Below are 21,532 nucleotides of genomic sequence, written 5' to 3' on the forward strand. Positions count from 1 at the left end.
TGACAAAAGGCTGTGGCCGAAATCTATATGTGGGCGGCTTTTAATCATGCCTATTTGCAACTCGACGTGTCTTCTTTACGATAAGTATCAATCTAGCTTTTCCTAGATTCAGTAAACATAAATTTTTTGATATAAAAAAGAAAATGCACAGTTCTCGCTGAATAACCAATTATAAATAAAGCACCATAGCATTCTGGCTAATTTTGATTGTTTATATGATTAGGTATTAGTAGTAATAAAACTCTGTATTATTCTCGCATGTAAACCTAGTGTTCTTAGTCATGATTATATGACATCACACTGTCCACAAGGATAGCTTCTGTTCCGCCAGTTAACTGGTCTCTCTCAGTCATTCATGTGGGTCACTTTTACTTTCCCGAACACCAACTTCCTCTGACATCACACTGGTAAGACACTGACACATTCACAGTAATTTGCATAGTGTTGTGACTTATTACGTTAGGAGTGAATTTGTTTTACCACTCTGGCATTATTTTAAAAATATTTTTTATCATATTATCACTACAAAATATTTTCCTCTTTTTTTTCTTTTTAGATGCAGGTAAATTTTAAAATGTGGCTCTGTAAATGCAAGTTTCACCTGTCAGCAACTTGTCCTAAATGAACGGAGCCTTTCTTTGTTACCTTTCGTTCGCCATAGTATTGACAATATTCACTGAACAGTAAATTCTGAATATGAGCTCTTTACCATATAGACTGCACCTGATGATGCGGCTTTAGTCCTCAAAACCAGTTGTGTTCCAATAAACAACAATTTTTCTGGCTGTTAGTGAAATTCTTCCTAAAATCACGCATTCAAGAGCTGCAGATACCCATAATATAAAATAGTTTGTTACAACAATGGTTTGCTTCAAAGTGAGGAGGATTGTCATTACTAAGATCATTATTGAACAGATGTATTGTGAGGCAAGACTGATCAGAATCCCCACTTGTTTAAAAACACTACAGCAGGTGGTTCTTTGCTGCTACACATAAAATTATGGTGACTTTTTCAGTACGTTAAATTTTTTTTTTTATACTGGTGAGTTGCTCCAGAAAGTAATTCTGTAACAAATGAATGAAAATAATAAAAAATAGACAGGCTCTGAAATAGATATTTTTCTCTATCTGTATTCAAAATTATCCATATGGAAAATGTTACTGAGCACAGCCATCTCACGATTTCAAGGATGTGGTTTTCCCAGCTAATCCTGCTATTTAATTGGACTCCTAAGAAATTTGTACAATGTACTCTCCATATCTGCTGACCTCTGTGTGTACACTAACTTCCTGTGAGCGTTTGTAGTCGGGGTGGACTGGATGTAGTTTGTTTTTGCTGAAGTTTACTGCCAGTTCAGAATATCTGCAAGTAACTCGTTGGCATTAGTCTTTAGGGTGTTGAATACGAGGGAAATTCAATATGTATGCAACACTTCTTTTTTTCTAAAGCAGGTCGGTTTTATTCAGGGTTCCAATACACCATTTTATTCCCCTCTCTTTTGGCTACAACACCCTGATTTTCAACATACTCTCCATTCATTCAATGTGGCATCCTTACACCACATTACTGAGAGGGCCTGTATGCCTGCACAGTACCACTCTACTGATTGACACTTGAGTCAATGTTTTGCTGCATCAATAATCTTTGAATCATCCACATACTGCTTCCTGTGGAGTGCACCCTTCATTGGGCCACACATGGGGAAGTCAGTAGGTGCCAGATCTGTGCTGTAGGGTGGATGAGGAAGGACAGTCCAATGAAGTTTTGTGAGATCCTCTCACATGTGCAAACTTATGTGAGGCCTTGCACTACCAAGGAGAATGAAAATTTAGTTTGCATTTTTGTGGCAAATAACATGCTGAAGTCATTTCTTCAATTTCCTGAGGGTAGCAACAATAAACTTCAGAGTTGATCGCTGCACCACGAGGGAGGACATCAAACAAAATTCACCCCTTCAGAGTCCCACAAAACTGTCACCTTGACTTCACCAGCTGAGGGTGCAGCTTTGAACTTTTTCTTTCGAGGAGAGGTGGTGTGGCGGCACTCCATGAACTGCCGTTTTGTTTCTGTTTCGAAGTGTTGAACCCATGTTTCATCACCTGTGATGATGATCAGCAAAAACAGTGTCACGAATAGCCTCATAATACACAAGCAATTCTGCACAGATTGTCTTCCATTGGACTTCATGGTTTTCTGATAGGCGGCGAGGAATCCAGCTGGCACACACCTTTGAGTACCATAAATGGTACCCCAAGTGTGTTGGCACTACCAACACAGATACACAGTTGTGCAGTGATATGTTTGTTTGCGATCTGTCTATCACCTCGAATAAGAGTGTCCACACATTCCAACATCACAGGCATCACAATTGTGTGCAATCAGCCAACACGCACGATATTGGACAGGTTTGCGTGACGTTACGATGATGTCAGACATCTTGCCCAATGACTTACCATGCTTTTATTCATTTCCAGGTCTCTGTGGAGATTCTGGAAGTGCCTATGAGTATCTGTGATGCTCTTGTTTTCTGCCATAAGAAACTCAAAGATGGCTCTCTGCTTGGATTGCACCTCTGTTACAAATGCCATTTTGAAGACTACGTATAGCGCCTATCGGAACTTCATGAAACCGTACGAGATGAAACGAGAATATTCCACGATGACCCACAACAAAGTCCAAATTTTTTCAACCAAAACTGGCCAAGAACAAGAAGTGTGTTGCACTCACTTATTAAATGCCCCTCTATTTTTTTGGTCAATCACAATGCTTGTACACTGGCAAACATTGTGAAGACACTTGCTCTGCTGAAGGACACAAATAGATCATTAGTGTATATCAGAAACAGTAGAGGATCAGGGACAGATTCTTGTGGAGTTCCTTAACCCACTATTCCCCAGTTAGATTTTTACCTTTCCTACACTTCTTTTTTTTACATTTCGAACCACTTTTTGCTGATCCCCAGAAGATAAGATTTTAACCAGTTACACTATGAGTCCGTCATGACTTGCTTGCTTTATCCTATGATCAACAGAGTCTAATGCATTTGAAATATCACATTACCATCTGGTAATGTCTTCTTGTCTAAGCATTCCAAAACATCATTTGTAAAAGGGAATATGGTTCCTGTTGCAGAAATACCCTTCTGAAATTCAAACTGGTGTTCACTTATGATGTTGAAGCTGTCAAGGTGCTTCACAATCCTGATGTACAGCAATTTTTCAAAAACTTTCGATAATTCTGTCATGAAGGAAATCACTCTTTTAGTAAAATGGCACAGAAATTGCAAATTTCAAACTGTCAGGGAAGGCATAGTGATTCATGGAGGTGTTAAATGTATGTGCCAGGATTTTGGTTGAGTGATTACTGCAAGCTTCTAGTAATGTACTCGAAATATTGTCTACACCTATTAATCTTTTGCTTTTTAAAGAAATGGTGGTTTTTCTTACTTATTGGAATGGAGACTGTACATATATCCTCCAATGGGTTCTTTCAGGAATACAGTGGCATTTTCTAAAGACCCTGTAAAACTTATTTTCTAAGCAGCTCTTTGAAAATGCTCATTAAAGATGTCTGTCACTGCCTTTTTGTTAAATAAATACTTATTTTCAATGTTTATAAAGACATCTTTCATCTTATCTGGATAGGCAGCACCAGTCTCATTGTTTGAGTCCGGTAAATCCTTTTTGGAAAGGTACTTTCAAATATTAGTATCACTTCATCACAGAACAAATTGTACCTGGAACTGGCATTATCTTTTGTAACATAAATAATACTCAGCATCTACATATTTAATTAAGTAAACACTTTCTTTGAAAAATATCACTGTAATCAAGGGTAATTATTAAAACTCTTAATACCAGATAACAAGGAGCTATTCTAGTACAATGGAGGCGGCAACTGGTTGCTTTCCAAAGCAGCAGCTCTCTCTGTAATTTACTTGATTAAATTTAGGTACCAGTAGCCTACGAATGAATAAGCACTGAACAGTAGAAATTATAAGCTTGTGTGTTATTAACCTATCCAGCCCTGATATTTTAATTTTTATTCTTCGTTCTGCATTTATTTCTGTGAGGAAGAACAAAAATGTATTTTCACCCACTCTGTTTCCAAATTACAGTATCTACTGAAAATAATGTGTCAGCTTTCAAACAGAATGAACAGGGATTATGGAAGACATTGAAGCAATTATGTTTTGTCAAAAATAAGTGAACAGGTTTTCACACTTGGATTTTGACTTCTAATTCCTTGCATCATCTTTGATTGTCCACAATTTTTGGCCAGTGTCCCACTTTGTCGTACTGAATATCACCCAACTGCCTTATTTATTCATTACTTGCCTCTCATAAGAAAGAGTTACGGGCTTTTGGTGTTTGGTCTTTATCTCTTCAGATTCGAAAATTGAATAACAGCTTCATTTACAACCTGAGCAATATCAAAACAATATTATTGAAGGTCTTTCTGCGCCCTTTCAGCTACTAGTTTCACATCTGTGTCTCCTTATTTAAAGACTATTGTTGGTAGCTGTTCAATTTATAATTTACAATATAACTTTAAGAATCTATTTGTATAACTGAATAAATATCAACAATTTTCAATTTTTATCAATGCCAATTTATAGTATCACTTTTACCAACACCTTCCCTGTTTTACTTAATCGTTCAGCACAGTCTGGTTGCCTGTACCCCATTAAATGTAATACCACATCACTGTCTAGCTGTTATTCCATAAGTAATGACTGTTTTGCAATCTCCTTTTACAGTTTCATGAATGTCACCTTGATTTTAATTTTCCATTGCAACACTTGAACACATTTCCCTTTAAGTTTCTTAAATAAATCCAGAGTAAAAAAAAAATCTTCAACAAAACATACCTGATAATTTGGATGGTAATTAAGAAATTATTGGTGTACATGCTATAGCTTTTCCTTATTTGGTATTCTCTCAAATAATGATGACACAACAATACTAGTTAAATTAATAATGAGACCTTAAGAACTGGCCCTCTTCGATTTTTCTTATACTTATAGTAGGACTTGAAGGTCAGTGCCTGAATGTTGATTTCCTAGAGAAACACAATGTAATTTTGAAAAGCATTTTAAAAAATCAACTTTGAAGTTTTCTGAGCAGCATTTTAGTCCACTTAATCGGAGTTCCCACAACTGAGTATGTTCTAATCTCATACAAATGTCACCGATCTGGATCTTGCTAGAAGTAGATTTTTTAAAAATTTTATCTGAATTCAATATTTATTACCAAATCGGAACATTAAAGAATACTGAACATCATTTCTATTAAAAATAACATTTTTTTCACTTTTAATTACTAATTGTATAGCGAAGCAAGTATTCGTAACAAAATTTGGTACAAAAATGTGAAATAGGAAATACAAAATAAAATACTTTTTATTTTTAAACCATACAAGTAAATACATATTTATCCTTAGAAACAAAAATATTATTACAAATGCTTATTTAGGTTTTATGAACTGTTAGCTACATATTGTGTATTTTCTTCTTCTTCTTCTTCTTCTTCTTCACTTTGGGTATCAGGCAAATTGCTTGTTACAGTACTCCATCTCCTGTATGGCTTTTCGACATTTATACAGCCAATACATTTATAATTGGGAGCCTTTAGCAGGAGTCTTTCTCCATTCAGGCAGTCTTCACAGTCCTTCCATTTCCTCCTATTTTCTTTTTCATTTAGATTACACATTCCTAAATCTTTCCTCATATCCTTGTTTCCTTTACGGCCTTCTCTTTTACATCCTTCCACTTTTCTTAAAAATCTCATTTCTTGTGCCTGTATTCTACTATCTTAGTGCCTTCTTGTCACTTGTGCTTCAGTTTTATAAATACGGGTTTCTTCCCTGGCTGTTGAGTTCTGTCTCTCACTTGTGCCACTCCTCATGGCATGTAGCACTTCGTCTTCGAAACTAGACAGGCCAACCTGTCCAGTACTAGCTGCTTTGTCAGGAACAGTTGTAACAGTGCTGAGTGCACCTACCTGGAGCACAAGGTCCCTTTGTCCAGGGTGCAGGTAGTTCTGAGACGACGTAGCAAGTGGATGTATGTCTTGGTCAGGCAAACTGCAGTGAGCTGAATAAATTTTGTACCTTGCCATTGTGTTGTGTCTCATCATCTAAGTGGAAATAAGGAGAGGACAGTGAGTCCACTCGGTTTAAACACTCACAGCTTGAGTGCACAAATGCAGGAGCCCGAAGCCTACGAGTGAACCGTTTTTCATACACTTGCTTTATCTACTCTGTAGAATCAGCATGGGTTTCGAAAAAGATGATCGTGTAAAACCCAGCTCGCGCTATTCGTCCACGAGACTCAGAGGGCCATAGACACGGGTTCGCAGGTAGATGCCGTGTTTTTTGACTTTCGCAAGGCGTTTGATACAGTTCCCCACAGTTGTTTAATGAACAAAGTAAGAGCATATGGACTATCACACCAATTGTGTGATTGGATTGAAGAGTTCCTAGATAACAGAACGCAGCATGTTATTCTCAATGGAGAGAAGTCTTCCGAAGTAAGAGTGATTTCAGGTGTGCCGCAGGGGGCTGTCGCAGGACCGTTGCTATTCACAATAGTCATAAATGACCTTGTGGATAACATCGGAAGTTCACTGAAGCTTTTTGCTGATGATACTGTGATATATAGAGAGGTTGTAACAATGGAAAATTGTACTGAAATGCAGGAGGATCTTCAGCGAATTGACGCATGGTGCAGGGAATGGCAACTGAATCTCAATGTAGACAAGTGTAATGTGCTGTGACTACATAGAAAGAAAGATCCTTATCATTTAGCTACAATATAGCAGGTCAGCAACTGGAAGCAGTTAATTCCATAAAATATCTGGGAGTAGGCATTAGGAGTGATTTAAAATGGAATGATCATATAAAGGTGATCGTCGGTAAAGCAGATGCCAGACAGATTCATTGGAAGAATCCTAAGGCAATGCAATCCGAAAACAAAGGAAGTAGGTTACAGTACACTTGTTTGCCCACAGCTCGAATACTGCTCACCAGTGTGGGATCCATACCAGATAGGGTTGATAGAAGAGATAGAGAAGATCCAATGGAGAGCAGCGCGCTTTGTTACAGGATCATTTAGTAATCGCGAAAGCGTTATGGACATGATGGATAAACTCCAGTGGAAGACTCTGCAGGAGAGACACTCAGTAGCTCGGTACAGGCTTTTGTTGAAGTTTCGAGAACATACCTTCACCGAGGAGTCAAGCAGTATATTTCTCCCTCCTACGTATATCTCGCGAAGAGACCATGAGGATGAAATCAGAGATTAGAGCCCACACAGAGGCATATCGACAATCCTCCTTTCCACAAACAATATGAGACTGGAATAGAAGGGAGAACTGATAGAGGGACTCAAGGTACCCTCGGCCACACACCGTCAGGTGGCTTCCGGAGTATGGATGTAGATGTAGATGGTGCAATTTTTTTACAATTATTCCACACATGAGAGTACATTTATTTCACTTCTGCTTCATCTCTATATCTACATGACTAAGCCTCTTTTGCAATTAATTTTACTTTCCACTGCTGTTACACACAGGTATATGCTACGTGTGATATTCAGATGTGAGTTTTACTCTTCAGAACAGTCACACTCAGCATTTTCTTCTATGTCAGGGGAAGCTGCAGTAGTGTGATTCGTTTCAACACCCTGACAAAGAATAGATCTTAACTGTTTCAGATCATTGTTGCTCATCTTTTCCACTCTAGGTCAGATAAATTGCATTCTCTGCAGCAAATCTTGAAGTTCAGCTTCCAATAAAGGCATTTATGTATTTTCTTCTTTGGACTAGATCCACTGAACAGCCTACACACCACAAAAATGGGCAGAATTAGAAATATCAAAATGTAGTCATTTGAGTCCTGTAATACTTGAAAACAGCAATAGAATTAACAATCATCGCTTTTGGTGGTATCTACTTAAAAACATTACATATCCTTCACTTTCATTTTGTATTTTGAGAGAAAATGTTCTGTAAATGCCAAACATTAAAAAAGTTTACTAAATATCAGCACATATACACTCTGTTACATCTAATAACATAACAAGTGGATTGATTTATCATACACTGTATACATTTACAAACTGTAATTATAAAGGCCTATTTTACTGTATTTATTACATTACATTTTATTTGAAAATAAATACTCTTATGGTGGTTTACTGACATTATTATAGTTGCAGTAACTAGAACTAACATTATTTCAATGAGACATAAAAATAATGTCAGTAACATTTAAATATGCTACCATATAAGATGAACACTGTCAAGAGCATACCAAGGATATGAGCTGTGGGGGTGTGTCATAGTGTAGGGGAGAGAGGTGCAACAAGTCATCAATAACTCACATTTGTTTTGTGGAAGGGGTACGGGGTAGGGGTAGAGGAAATAAACCACTGTTTCTTACAAAATTAAACTCAAAACTATTGAAAAACTGTTTATTAATCACCAAATGTACTGATACTACAACTAAGGCCGTACTGAAAAGTAATGCCTCCTAACTTTTTTATTCCGTTCTCAGTACTGGTTCAGGCATTAAATGTCATGCACATTACTTGGTGGATTTCACCATTTCGCTAATATATGTAGCAAACCCTCTGCCACTGGAGGGATTCAAATTGTAGTGAGTAAAATGGCAATGTGTAATATAACTACGTCAGTGAGTGAAAAACAGCATGCAGTAATCGAGTTTTGAATCATCTACATGTGCAATATCAAGACATATATATGAGTGCTGCAATATCTGCAACAACTCAAAGCTTCACTGTTGTCGATCATCCTTCTTAGGGTCCCTTCGAGGATTTAACTTTCATAGTAATGAAGCGGTGCAAGCAGACATGAGGTTGTGGCTCCATCAACAAAATCAAACATTCTACAACGATGGTATCAACAAACTAGTGTCTTGTTGAGGGACATGTGTTCGTCGCCAGAGTGACTATGTTGAGAAATAAATATGTAGACATGAAGAATAAAGATGAAGAATGTTAATAAAGTTTGTATTATTTAATCAGTTTTAAGATTTTCACAGAAAAATTTGGAAGCATTTGCTATCTACACGAATGCAAATAATAGCAACACTGTACTTAAAAGAGAGAGTAGATGTATGAGATGTATGCACATTATTTTGCTGATAGGAAGATAACATTGTGAAATGAAGATACAATTGTATCACAAGCTTTTAAAATCCAAAATCATCTCGTATTTCCAGTAGTAAGAAGGACAGATATGAATGGCAAAATATTTTTGAGATTTTATGATAAATGTCTGCATATTCAGTAGTAAACATCAATTACATGTTCTGGTTTACTGTCAGTGAACTGATACATGACTGTGTGTCAGGTCAGGATGCAAGTTTGGTTTTCGATTCCCCCACCCTCCTCCTCCCTCTGGGGCATGGTGTGCGGGTTCAGGAGAAAACCGCTACCCCTCACTGATTACACCCTTGAACATTATAATCTTTCAAGGAAGAGCTGCATTCCTGTCTACCATATTGACTTCTGTTCATGTTTTCAGGACAGACACTAGGTGTCAATTTATGTAACACTAAGAATTTCAAGTAGAAAAGTTACTATATTTGAAGCAACATGTCTTGTGGGGTTCAGAATGTTGCAGGCAGAAATAATAATGCATAAAACGATGCAATTTTTTTAGTACATCAAGGTAAGAAGGTTCACATATATTACGAATCATTCCTCATGCCTGAAAGTTCTGTTTCATTCTTCATAGTATTTATAGAACACAGTGAATGAGTGAGTGAATGTGTGCTACTTTTATAACCTTGAATACTATCAAATATATTTAAAAAGTTTGTTCTGTGCATATTTTCACAGAAAATGAACATCAAAGAATGGCAATTTGGCAACACTTGTTTCACATGTCCAAGTGTCTTCATTCAACATGGTTAAACAGTACTAACCAGTTAACACAATATCCAGTGTTGAGTTAGCATGCTCGAGAAGGAGGTTTTGATTCCAGATGTAGCTATGTGTAATTTTAATCATTAACTTCAGTATGCATGGTATGGTATCTGGCTACTTTATCATCATAAAGCAATTACAGCAGGCTTTACACAAAACATGTGCAGTTATTTTATAAGAAAAAAGGAAAGACAGTGCAATCATTCTTATAATTCTTCTTTTAATGTATTTTTGCCTCTGGAAGTCTCAGTAATTTCTCTTACCATAGATTACATTGCACCATGCTTTCCAGTCTATTGCCAGCATTGTTTCCCCTTTTTCAGTAATACCCCTTCCTTAAAATAAGAGACAACAACTCCACCCAACTCCTTTTTGGTCTGCCCTGCTTCTTATATTCTCTACTACTGCATTCATATTACATCTAGGTAGGTTCCCTTCAACAATAAGCATCACACAGATATATTTTGAACATAGTGCTTCCCATCACTTCTAATACATTCAAACCCAAATCCCTTTATACTCTCCTACCATTGGTCCCATCTATTAGTACCAAAGGTCATTTTTTATGAGACAGAATTGCTGTTCAGTGGTAACCTTCAGGAGGTGAAATGTATAGTACTGCACATAAAAGTGACACTTCCTAGCTTTCAGAATTAACAATTCCTGACTTAGGGATGAGATAGGACAGGACAAGGACAGTTAAAAGGAAAGGCAGGTCCCTCAAGCCCCAAAACGAGAGAGATCACCTTGTAGTGAGGACAAGGGTAGATATAGAAGAAGGCAGGAAGATTTAGAGTTCAGTGTCCTGACACTGATGAAGTCATTAGAGATGGATCATTAGCTCAGATTAGGAAAGGATGTGGAAGGAAATCAGCCATGCTCTTATCAAAGGAACCATCCCAGCATTTACCTCAAGCAATTTAGGGAAATAGTGGAAAACTAAAGCCGGATGGCATGATGAGGATATGAACCATCATCCCCCTGAATGTGAGTCTAGTGGGATGGTGGACATAGAGCAGTGTCCATTATTATTACTATTACTATTTATACAAATCAGGAAAGAAGGTCATATATGCTATTACAACTAGGCAACAGCCTACTTGTAAACAAAAACTTCGAGGAGTGTCAGTGTCAGTTTTAATAATGCTAGTGAAAAGCTATTTTTCTATAATTCATGAATCACACACACATTCAGCTGACAAGTTGCTGACTTTGTGACACACAATATTATGAGCTTCTGAAACCTGCAGACTACAAATTTAAGTTTCAAAAACCTGATATCTGTAAGTCCATATATGAGATGCCATCAAAATGAGTGTGTAAGAGGGATATTGTACATTAATGACAACAGCCAGCTTCTACAAATATAATGTTTACATGTCTTGTTTCACGGATGGAAACAGTTGGAAGCAAAGTAGCACACAGCTGACATATTCTATTGCGCACTTGCACAAATACTGTACACTTTCTTCTTTCACTTAAGGCCATATGCCTGTTGTACGGCATACACAAACATCAAACATTTATGAGTTTAAATATTCATGCCGTAGGAAGAGTTTGAACATTTCTCGAGTATTCAACCACATGGCATCATCCAGAAGGAATCTAACATGTCAATATTTTTGCAATCCTTGATGAATCTGTTATCAGACTCGCCTCTACAAGAGAACTCTCCAGCACTGACTGTTGACTGCATGTTAAGTGCTATGGATCAATCATGAACTTTTGGTTTTCACCACCTGTGGTCTGCATGGGACTTTGATTATGAAATAACTTATCTGGTCACGTCAAGTCATGTTTGGGGTTTATTTTTCTACTCAGTAAGAATCTTCAAATAATTTCTATTGTGGCTCAGATGAATATTTCACTATGAACTGATTATGCTCAATTCATGGACTAATTGACTATTTACTTTATTGTCACAGATGTTATTAATGTACAATACACTGAGCTGACAGTCATGGGATAGCAATACGCACATATAAAAATGATGGCGATAGTATCATGTACACAAGGCAGAAAAGGGCAGTGCATTGGTGGAGCTATAATTTGTACTCAAGTGATTAATGTGTAAAGGTATCTGACGTGATTATGGCCACACAACAGGAATTAACAGAATTTGAACAGGGAGTTGTAGTTAGAGCTAGATGCATGGGACATTATAGCTCAGAAATCATTAAGGAATTCAATATTCCAAGATCCACAGCACCAAAAGTGTGCCAAGAATACAAAATTTCAGTCAGTATCTCTCACCATGGACAACGAAGTGGCTGCTGGACTTCCATTAATGACCGAGAGCAGAAGAGTTTGTGTAAAGTTCTCAATGCTAACAGACAAGCAACACTGCATGAAATAACCACAGAGATCTCCATGGGACGTAAGAAAAATGTCCCATTAGGATAGTGTGGTGAAATTTGGCATTAATGGCCTATGGCAGCAGACAAACAATCTGAGTGCCTTTGCTAACAGCACGACATTACCTGCAGCACCTCTCCTGGGCTCATGCCCATATCAATTGGACCCTAAATGACTCAAACTGTGGCCTGGTCAGGTGAGTCTCAATTTCAATTGGTAAGAGCAGTTGGCAGGGTTTGACTGTGGCATCGATCCCATGTACCCGAACAGTGATGGAATTTTATGGGTGACATTGTGCCATGTCACCGGGCCACAGTTGTTTGTGATTGGTTTGAAGAACATTCTGGACAATTGGAGCAATTGATCTGATCACCTAGTCGGCCGCTATGAATCCCATCAAACATTTATGGAACATATTCGAGAGGTCAGCTCATGCATAAAATCCTGCACTGGCAACATTTTTGCAATTATGGACAGCTATAGAGGTAGCATGGCTCAATATTTCTGCATGGGACTTCCAACGACTAGTTAAGTCCATGCCACATCACGTTTCTGCACTACGCCAGACAAAAGGAGGTCCAACACAATATTAGGAGGTATCTCATGTCTTTTGTCACTTCAGTGTAAATGTTATACCCCAAAATGAGGGTTACAACATTGGCAACAAGGACAATGCAATTTTGGTTTTCCACATGCTGCCACGGATGCCAGGTTCCTTGAGCTTTGGCAGAAACAGAATCATGACTTGTTCAAGCACTTAACTTGACAACAACAGGTGCAACAGTCAGAGACGCCACCAGCCTTCCCATTATTTCAGCCTTCTAACTAAGCTCTAGATGACTAGGAAGCGTATCAAAAGCTCACTGTGCCTCACTTTCAAGCTAGTGAGATTAAATGCCCATATGACCAACGGACCACATTGCTGTCTACCAATCCCTGTTTATATTTCTTGGCTCAAAAGTTAGCCCCACTCTCTAGGTCCCTCAGCATTACCATTGTCAAGCAAGGCTACAATTCTTACATTATCACAGATCAGACATGGTAAGTTCACTTGTGAGAGTGGTAAACCATACACAGAAAGTTTAATTCATAATACCGTGATTTACAATATTCTCAACTCACCTTGGCATTTGTGCTGTGCACTTGAAATATCGCAAGCAGCATAACAAATGCTTTCAGCAGACTCCGAAATTTTGCATGTGGCATAAAAGCAGACACTAAAGGAGTAAACAATTTCTGTGCAGTGGCAACCAATCAGCTGTGCCTTCCACCATCCCAGCTACTACCAGGCATTGTTTGCTGCAATACTCTGTTTTCCATTTGCCAAGACTGTTTTCCTTGCATCTCAGACAGGAGTGTCCACATTATAAGAACAAACATTATAAATGTTTATGTAGAGATCACAAGGCAGAAGTCTTAACACAGCAGGCGACAGGCAGTGGCCCCAATCAATGCAAATTAATCACTTTTGCATCAATGATCTGGTGCTTTTACTGCAAAAACTTTTGTTACGTGCAGCAGTGCAAGACACTCCAGTCACTTTTCTTTTCATTACATACACATTGTTAGAATGATAAACCAGTTGACATACTTTAGTGAGGAAGCTCCCTTGCTCAGTGCAGGGCAATTAAATAGGAGGAGGGGGGGGGGGGTGTTTATAGCTACCATGAGGTGCAACTTCTAGGTCATGTGCAACTGACAATCATTTATTTACAATTAGGTGTTGCGACAGGTCCATCTGTATATAGAATATATAAGGCCTCAGCACTTATTCTACCCTTGAATTTTCATTATATGTGCAGTTGGCACCCACAGCTCATCAGTATCTTGTGCTGCCACTGACATGTTTTGTACGCAATCTGCTCCATTGTTTCAACCTGGTTTGATGAGAGCAATAGGCTTTCAGGCTTACATTGTCTTAAAATTGACTCCAAGTGTGAGATTTTGTAAGGCGTGTTTGATGCTGTTGGCCACCAAGTACGAAATGAAATGGACAGACTAACAAGCTTTGTCCTCCATTTCCTAGAGCATTTGCCTTCACCATTAGTGGTTGTCAGGAAACATGGGAGATGTCTTCAATTGTGTGGAGATAGTATACCATTAATGCTCAGGCAGACACTAATTCTTATCTTTTGCCTTATTCACGTGACTCTTTTCTAAACTTTCAGAGAGGTAAACTATTCTCCGAAATTGACCTCAGAGAGGTGTATTTTCAGGTGCCTCTTGACAAAGACTCAAGGAAGATCCTAGTCTTTAACATGCCATTCAGACTACAGCAACATAACACATTGACCTCTGTCGTGACAAGTGCCCCTGCCTTATTCCATAAATTTCTTGGACAAACTATTGCCAGAATTCTGTATTGTGTAAATTGTGTTGATATTCTGGTCACACCTTATCCAACAGATAAACATGTGCACAATCTCTGCCTGCTTTTTGTGGCCCTTGCACAGAAAGGACCTACCAATGACTTTTCAGGATATGCTGTTTTTCGGGCTTTAGTCACTTATTTAGATTAAATCCTTAGAGAAGAGAGCTTCACCCCACCACAGGATATGTGGAGCTTATTCAGGAAGTGTCTGTGACTAAATCCTTTAAGGGCCTTTGAGTGCTTCTACGAAAAGTAAGTTACTATGCACAATTTATTCCACAGGCAGCCTCCATAACTCACCTGATCAATCATCTCCATAAAAAAGGACTACTTGTCAACGGCCCACAGAGTACAACTGGACTTTTCAGAAGTTAAAATTACCCCTCCAGTCAGTCTCCTGGATCTTGTCTTAGCAGCTGCAGTTGTCACTGATGTTAGCCACAGACACATCCCCATGTCGCCAGGGGGCTTCTCTGTCTCAAAATTTAAAGCGTGGAATGGAGAGGCCAATCAGATTTATGTCAAACACACTTATTCTGGCTTAGAAGCATTCCTCTCTCAGGTTAAAGAGCATTATCATCACATTTCCACACAGCATTCCAACACAGAGTTAGTTAGTGCTATCTTGTTTGCTGGCAGGCCTGAGGCTTATATTTGACTGCCATGGAACAGTCTGTATTCAGTTATACAGCCACCTGAAACAATTGCTCAATTAGTTCCCTATAAAGCGTTGTGATTACTCTACAGTATGTCGGTGTGATGCACTTCTTCAACGGGCCCTACAATCTGCTTGGTGGGTTGGCCTTTGGTCTCCCAAACTCTCTGGTACAGATCCACCTGGATTTGCTCCCCTATCCCCCCCCCCAGTCACCACCCGCACCACCAGCAGTACAAACTAAGCATGTAAGCATGTTATTCTGCTCCTGACGACAGGTGTAAAGTGGTGGTAACAATTCTCTCTGCTGTGTCAGGTGCTTCAGCTCATGTCTCAGTAACTGCAGGGGATTTTTAGGATGAAGTGACTGGCACACCATTATATCTACTGACCTTGTATGGCACACTAACTAGCCTTGCTCCCATCATTCTCAGCAATGCCAGTACCAACACAGCAGCAAGATCAAGTTCATGCCAACCTCAAGAGTCCTTTCCTGAGGTACACAGGGTTAGTCTTTGTGCATTCCTTCTCTCACTTTTGGCATGTCATCTACCTCCAGTTGCAACAATGGCACCAACTAGTGGCAGCCTTTGAGAAGATCGTTGCAATATGGGTGCACCTCGCACACTGGTGATCAACATCAGTTCTCAATTCATAGTGACCGACTACAAACGGTATTGAACCTGCTGTGGTATTTAATATCCTAGTACATCTGATTCTCCTTTACATGAATGGTTGAAGAAAATGGAACTTTTTCATGGGTCCCCTCATAGGATGCTTATGGATCTCTTACACCTACCCTCAGAAAATGAAACTGACACAGCTGGGGACACTGGCATGAGCTTGCACTTTCTGATGCAATCTGCCAGACAGCCTTAGTGGCTATGATATGAGGGGTACTGTGCAGGTATAGCTAGCAACTCTGGCTGCAGCATCTTGATAAATTGTCTCCCCCAGTGAGCAGCCCACCATATCCAATGTCACAGCCACGTTGCAGCTCTCAATTCCCAGGCCTCTCTTTGTGGATCGCCACTTAGTCAGTCCTGCGAGTTGCAGGACACACTCACGAAAGTTGATCCGGCTCCGTTGACAATTGAATCAGTGACTCTCCTTCATCCTGCTGGGATGCCTCCATTTCCAAAAATGTCCTGGTCAATGCAGGAACCTCCAGATTCCACACCAGCATCCAGCCCCAGCGACATTTCGAAGAGTATTTCATAAATCAATAAGGCCATATGACTTTGGAACCTGAGCAGTTTTGCCATTATATTAACCAGCACAGCATAGCAGTGGTTACTTACTACACACTATTATTCACAGAAGAAACCTCTGTGATTGTGTTTTCAAGTGCTGCAACAGTCATGTCAGTGACGTAACCCCCTTATGCCATGACCATCTCAGTTCACAAGCCACAATGACCATGAGCACCTAAATAACATACACCCTCAATTGCTGGACTCTAAGCAGACATCCTGACCTATGGCCAGTATGAAACTGTATCTCATTACTATGGATTTCTTCCTATTGTGTTATGTAAAATCATTGTATGAAACATTAGTAAAGAACTGACTGGCAGGATCTTAAATGCACCATTGTAATCTATGCATTGAGACCAGTGGTTGTCTATCTGAATACTCACAATGGGTTGGTGTTATAAGCTGTAATTCACAAATATTAATTTCCAACCATTGGTTACTTAGGGCTTTCTACAATATGTATAATTTTGATATTGAAGGTTTTGGATACCCTGTATGCTCATTCCCTAAGACCTGAGATTAACAAGACTTAACGCATTGTGAATAATACCAAAAAATAATAGGGTTTGGTCAGGTATTTTTATATTTTATTTCCTTCACAATGAGCCCATTTCAGCAAATTGCCATCATCATATGCTCTTACATTTAACATCATTGCTGTCATGTCCTGTCTGTTTTGGAATTATTACTTTCTCCCATGTGTACAGTGGAGATGTATATCAGATGTCACTTCTTTTCCATATATGCTACCTTTCTGACTGTCGTCCAAGCCGCTCATCATGAAACTGGCTGTACTTTATGGCGTACCTTCAGACACAGTGCTATGAGCAACAATGTCCCACTTTTCAGAAGGAATAGTTTGCTCAAAAAGGAGGAACATTTTTACACGCAGACCAGGAATCACGCAAAAGCAAGTTATTTCCATAGCTATTGGCCAATAGCAGTGCTCATACCATGTTTTAGTTCTCTTATGCGCATTTTCCTACTGTTGCTTGCTGTGATGTAAATATTCCCTACTGCCTTTGAAAGATTATGCACACGAGAAAGGATCATAAAGGGCATAGCAGCTCCAACGTCTTGCAGTACTATAAGTAACTTCCCAGCAAATTTACCATCCGGATTAGCAGTCAGCATAATGGTATACAAAGGCATTAAGGCATTGATGTTGGCTGCTCCTGATACAACTCTCTTGATACCTTTAATTTTCAGGGTTCCTTTCATATACATATCCTCTTCAAATCCTGACTGATCAGTGTTGAAAAGAAGTTCCTTATTGAACAATGGGGTACGTTTGTTTGTCTCATCTACAAACATTAGGGCTGATTCCGCAGTTTGCAGTGCATCATCAAGTTGACACTCTGTTTCAAGTTTCATTATCTTACATCTTCCAATTCTGTAGCACTGTTTGAAGATATGCAACCATCCACTGCTTCCCTTGAAATCAATGTAATCTATGTCGTGTGAAATTTGATGTGCATACCGTGGTAAGTCACTATCACGCACAACCTGTAAAATGTATTGACATCCTTGAAACAAAAAACACTAGTTTTTTGCAACTGAGCATCCTTAAGAAAAAAAGAAACCCCAGTTTCTGTAACAAGTGCACCTTCTTCTCTGTTGAAAATCCATGGTTTTTCTTATGCTCTACAAGGTCAAACTGCTGCAGATTTATTCAGAATCTGTTCATAATTGTTGTTTTACTATGCTGCAGATGATTTTCCATGTACATTATTATGTTTAGTACCCTCTCATTGGGCGATGATTGTCCATTACTATGTTTCACTGAAGATGGGATTTGTGGCTCCCTGTCCAACAAGGACAATGAACTACATAGATCGACACCTGTTTCAATATCACTTTCACTTGTTAAGTACGTATTGTCACCAATGTACTCCTCATGTACATTGTCCACACAGTTGAGCAGATACAATATTACCCATCCACTGCCTCATCTTGAAGAAACACTAATATTTCATCTGCCACTTCTTTCTCACTCTGTGAAATTCCTTCAGTTTCTTTCTAACAAAATGTCCACTTTGGCATCTGGGTTTGTAGACATACTGCAATGTTTGCTTTGTTTATCACTACCATTGCTCTGATTTGTATTAACACTACTAGCAGTGTACCAGTGTTGTGAGTTACTCACCGACTAAGCAGTTCAACTGCTTCTCTGTAGCTTCATGCTGGGAGCACCATTGAATATCTCCAGTCCCGCCCCTATTGCCATTAGTAGCCAATATTGTGGTTGCATGGTAGGCAATATGTGGGGCATCGAATGCTGTAAATACCAGTGACCTTCTGTGTCCTAGCACTCAAGTGGTTCCTTGTAAGTTTCAGAATACTTTAGTCAAAGTTCAATGCGAGAACACTCAGGATTTTATCAATTGTGTAATACAAAATACAATTTTTTGAGCATAATTTGTAAAAGGAAAAATCAACATCGTAACGGGTTAATGTGGAACAATAAATATTATTTTTCTTCAGGTATTGTAATTTTGTGCATTGTTGTTCCTTTTGAACTATAGTGGGTTATTTACAGCAAACTTCATGGTCGAATAAATAGGTCTACACTGTGAAGCAGTAACTCCTTGAACCGATGTCAAATGAGGTATAATAGTGGACCCAAGAAGCGATTTCTCCCAATCAGAAATATCTCCCTTCTGACACTGGTTGAATTATTGAGTGCAACTGCCTGCATTCTTTTGGTTAGATATGACATTATCCATTTGTTTCCTGTGCCATCAATGCCATTAAATCACAGTTTATCTAGGGGAATAGTGATTCACAATCAAATGCTTTATGTAGATTACATAAAATACCAACTGGTACCATTATTTTAATGTTTAATTTTCATAAATTTGGTGAATAAATGTGTAAATAGCATTCTCAGTAGAGCAACTCTTCTGAGACCCATATTGCAATGTATTGAGGATATTATTGTTACTCAGGTGGAATACTATTCTAGACTACATTACTTTCACAAAACTTTTGGAAAATGATGTCAGTACTTATTAATCACACACAGTAGTTCCACAATTCATAGTGATGAACAACCCATGACGACACATGGGGTGTCAGAACAGAGAAGCAGAGAAGCAAAGAAGCTGACATATTAGCAATAAGGCACCCATGACTTTATAACTATCTTTCTAAAATCTAATGGCAATCACAATGTACACCACAAATGATGATGTTAGCCTTCTTCTTCTTCTTCTTCTTCTTCTTCTTCTTCTTCTTCCAACGCTCACATGTTTAAAGACCTTCATTCAGTGGTGAGGGCTGAAGACACTGGTAGCTTACCTTCAGAATATTTTTGACATTTGTTGCTGTTAAATGTGATTTTGCAGCTTTTGCATCAAGCTGTCTTTCAATTTCTTCCTCCATACCGCTAATTACTGCCATCATTTCTTCATCTGGTTCTATATCTTGATATTTCCTACAAACACAATTGTAAAAATAACACATCTGAACATTTTGGCATGAAAATAAGTGGTAAAATCTATGTTAAATATAACTTAAATTTAATACGCAATATGTTAACTCAAAATCAGCACTTCAGTTATTTAAATTCAAACAAATTTATTTGAGATTTTCACAATGTGTTCTTCAGTCACTTATCTTTCCCACCGAACGCAGTCTCTAACAATGTGTGTGTACCAAAAGAAATTTTTTAATATTTAAAGACATTCAAATAATGCAGTAACTGAAATTGTGCACAAGCTTTTGCCACGGATGAGGAAAGAGTGTATGAAATGAAGACACTGTATCCACATCCGTTACTACAGAAGCACTTGACAATGGGCAGTGTCTGAAATTAGTAGTGCAAATAAAATAATTTGAAATACAGTCTGAGCAGAAAAATGTCTTTCAAATTTATCAAGTTTAACCATCCTGACATTTACTGACAGCATTTTCAGGAAACCATGGAAAATAAAAATCTAGATGGCCGGTTGGGGGTTTGAACTGCTCTCTTCCCAAACGAGACTAGTCCCTTTATTACAGTGCCACCGCACTCTGTCAAACTATGTAGAACTAATGGTAGACAATTATCAATTTAATACATAAATACTACCAGGAAAGGAACTGTTGCACTATTACAATCGGCTATTAGTCAAGGAAGATGAGCTCTCCTATACCAATGCCCTGAATGTTGAAGAACACAATGCAATCACAATGACAGACTTGGGAAGTAGTTTCGAGGAGGCCAGGAACAGAAAGACTATAGGTACAGGTGGAATAAATCTGGAACTTATCAAATATGCCAGTATTAAATGGAAAAAAATTATCTGTGCAGTTGTTGAAAGACATTTGTTACTTGCAAAAGATTCCAGAGGAATGGAAGGTACCAAGAATTATAAGAATATATATTACAAAAAATAACATAAAAAAAGAATGTTCAAATTACAGGGATACATCCATTTTAAATGCTGCTGACTAAACCTGATCATCCATCACTAAAAGGAAACTCCAGGCAATAACAAACATTTTTGTGAGAGGAACAGTGCGGCTTTCATAAAGGCGGGTCCTGTGCGGATGCAATACTTGTTTTGAAACAACTGATGCAAAGGAGAAGAGAGGCCAACAAGCCACTGATATCAACAAAGTTCTCAAAGAAATGACTTGTAAAATGCTTAAGAAGACAGATCTGGAAGGACGAAATTTATTAATATTATTTTATTTGCAGATGACCACATCCCCCTGCAACAGTGGTAGTAAGTCTGGTCCCTACTGCCCACTAGTGGGGGCTCCACCTTTTATGGTGGATGGTCTCTGCCTCTGGATCACAGGGTCTCGGGTTCAATTCCCGGCCAGGTTGTGGATTTTCTCTGCCCGGGAACTGGGTGTTTGTGTTGTTGTCGTCGTCGTTGTTATCATCATCATCATCATCATCATCATGGTGGGTTATAATTTTCTTTACATTTTCATAAATTTTTGACAAAGT

The 21,532-nt window shown here is 38.6% G+C and overlaps 1 protein-coding gene across 2 annotated transcripts in view; it reads right to left on the minus strand.

Annotated features, from left to right (window-relative positions):
- Positions 1-21,532, minus strand: part of LOC124613035 (GON-4-like protein) — a 187,593-nt gene that overhangs the window by 139,357 nt on the left and 26,704 nt on the right. For both annotated transcript variants that reach the window (XM_047141604.1, XM_047141605.1), the window contains exon 2: positions 19,891-20,026. In XM_047141604.1, coding sequence (XP_046997560.1) covers positions 19,891-20,026 — 136 coding nt within the window. The remainder of the gene's footprint in view (positions 1-19,890; positions 20,027-21,532) is intronic.

Source organism: Schistocerca americana, chromosome 4, assembly GCF_021461395.2.
Source record: "Schistocerca americana isolate TAMUIC-IGC-003095 chromosome 4, iqSchAmer2.1, whole genome shotgun sequence".
Classification (NCBI taxonomy): Eukaryota; Metazoa; Arthropoda; class Insecta; order Orthoptera; family Acrididae; genus Schistocerca; species Schistocerca americana.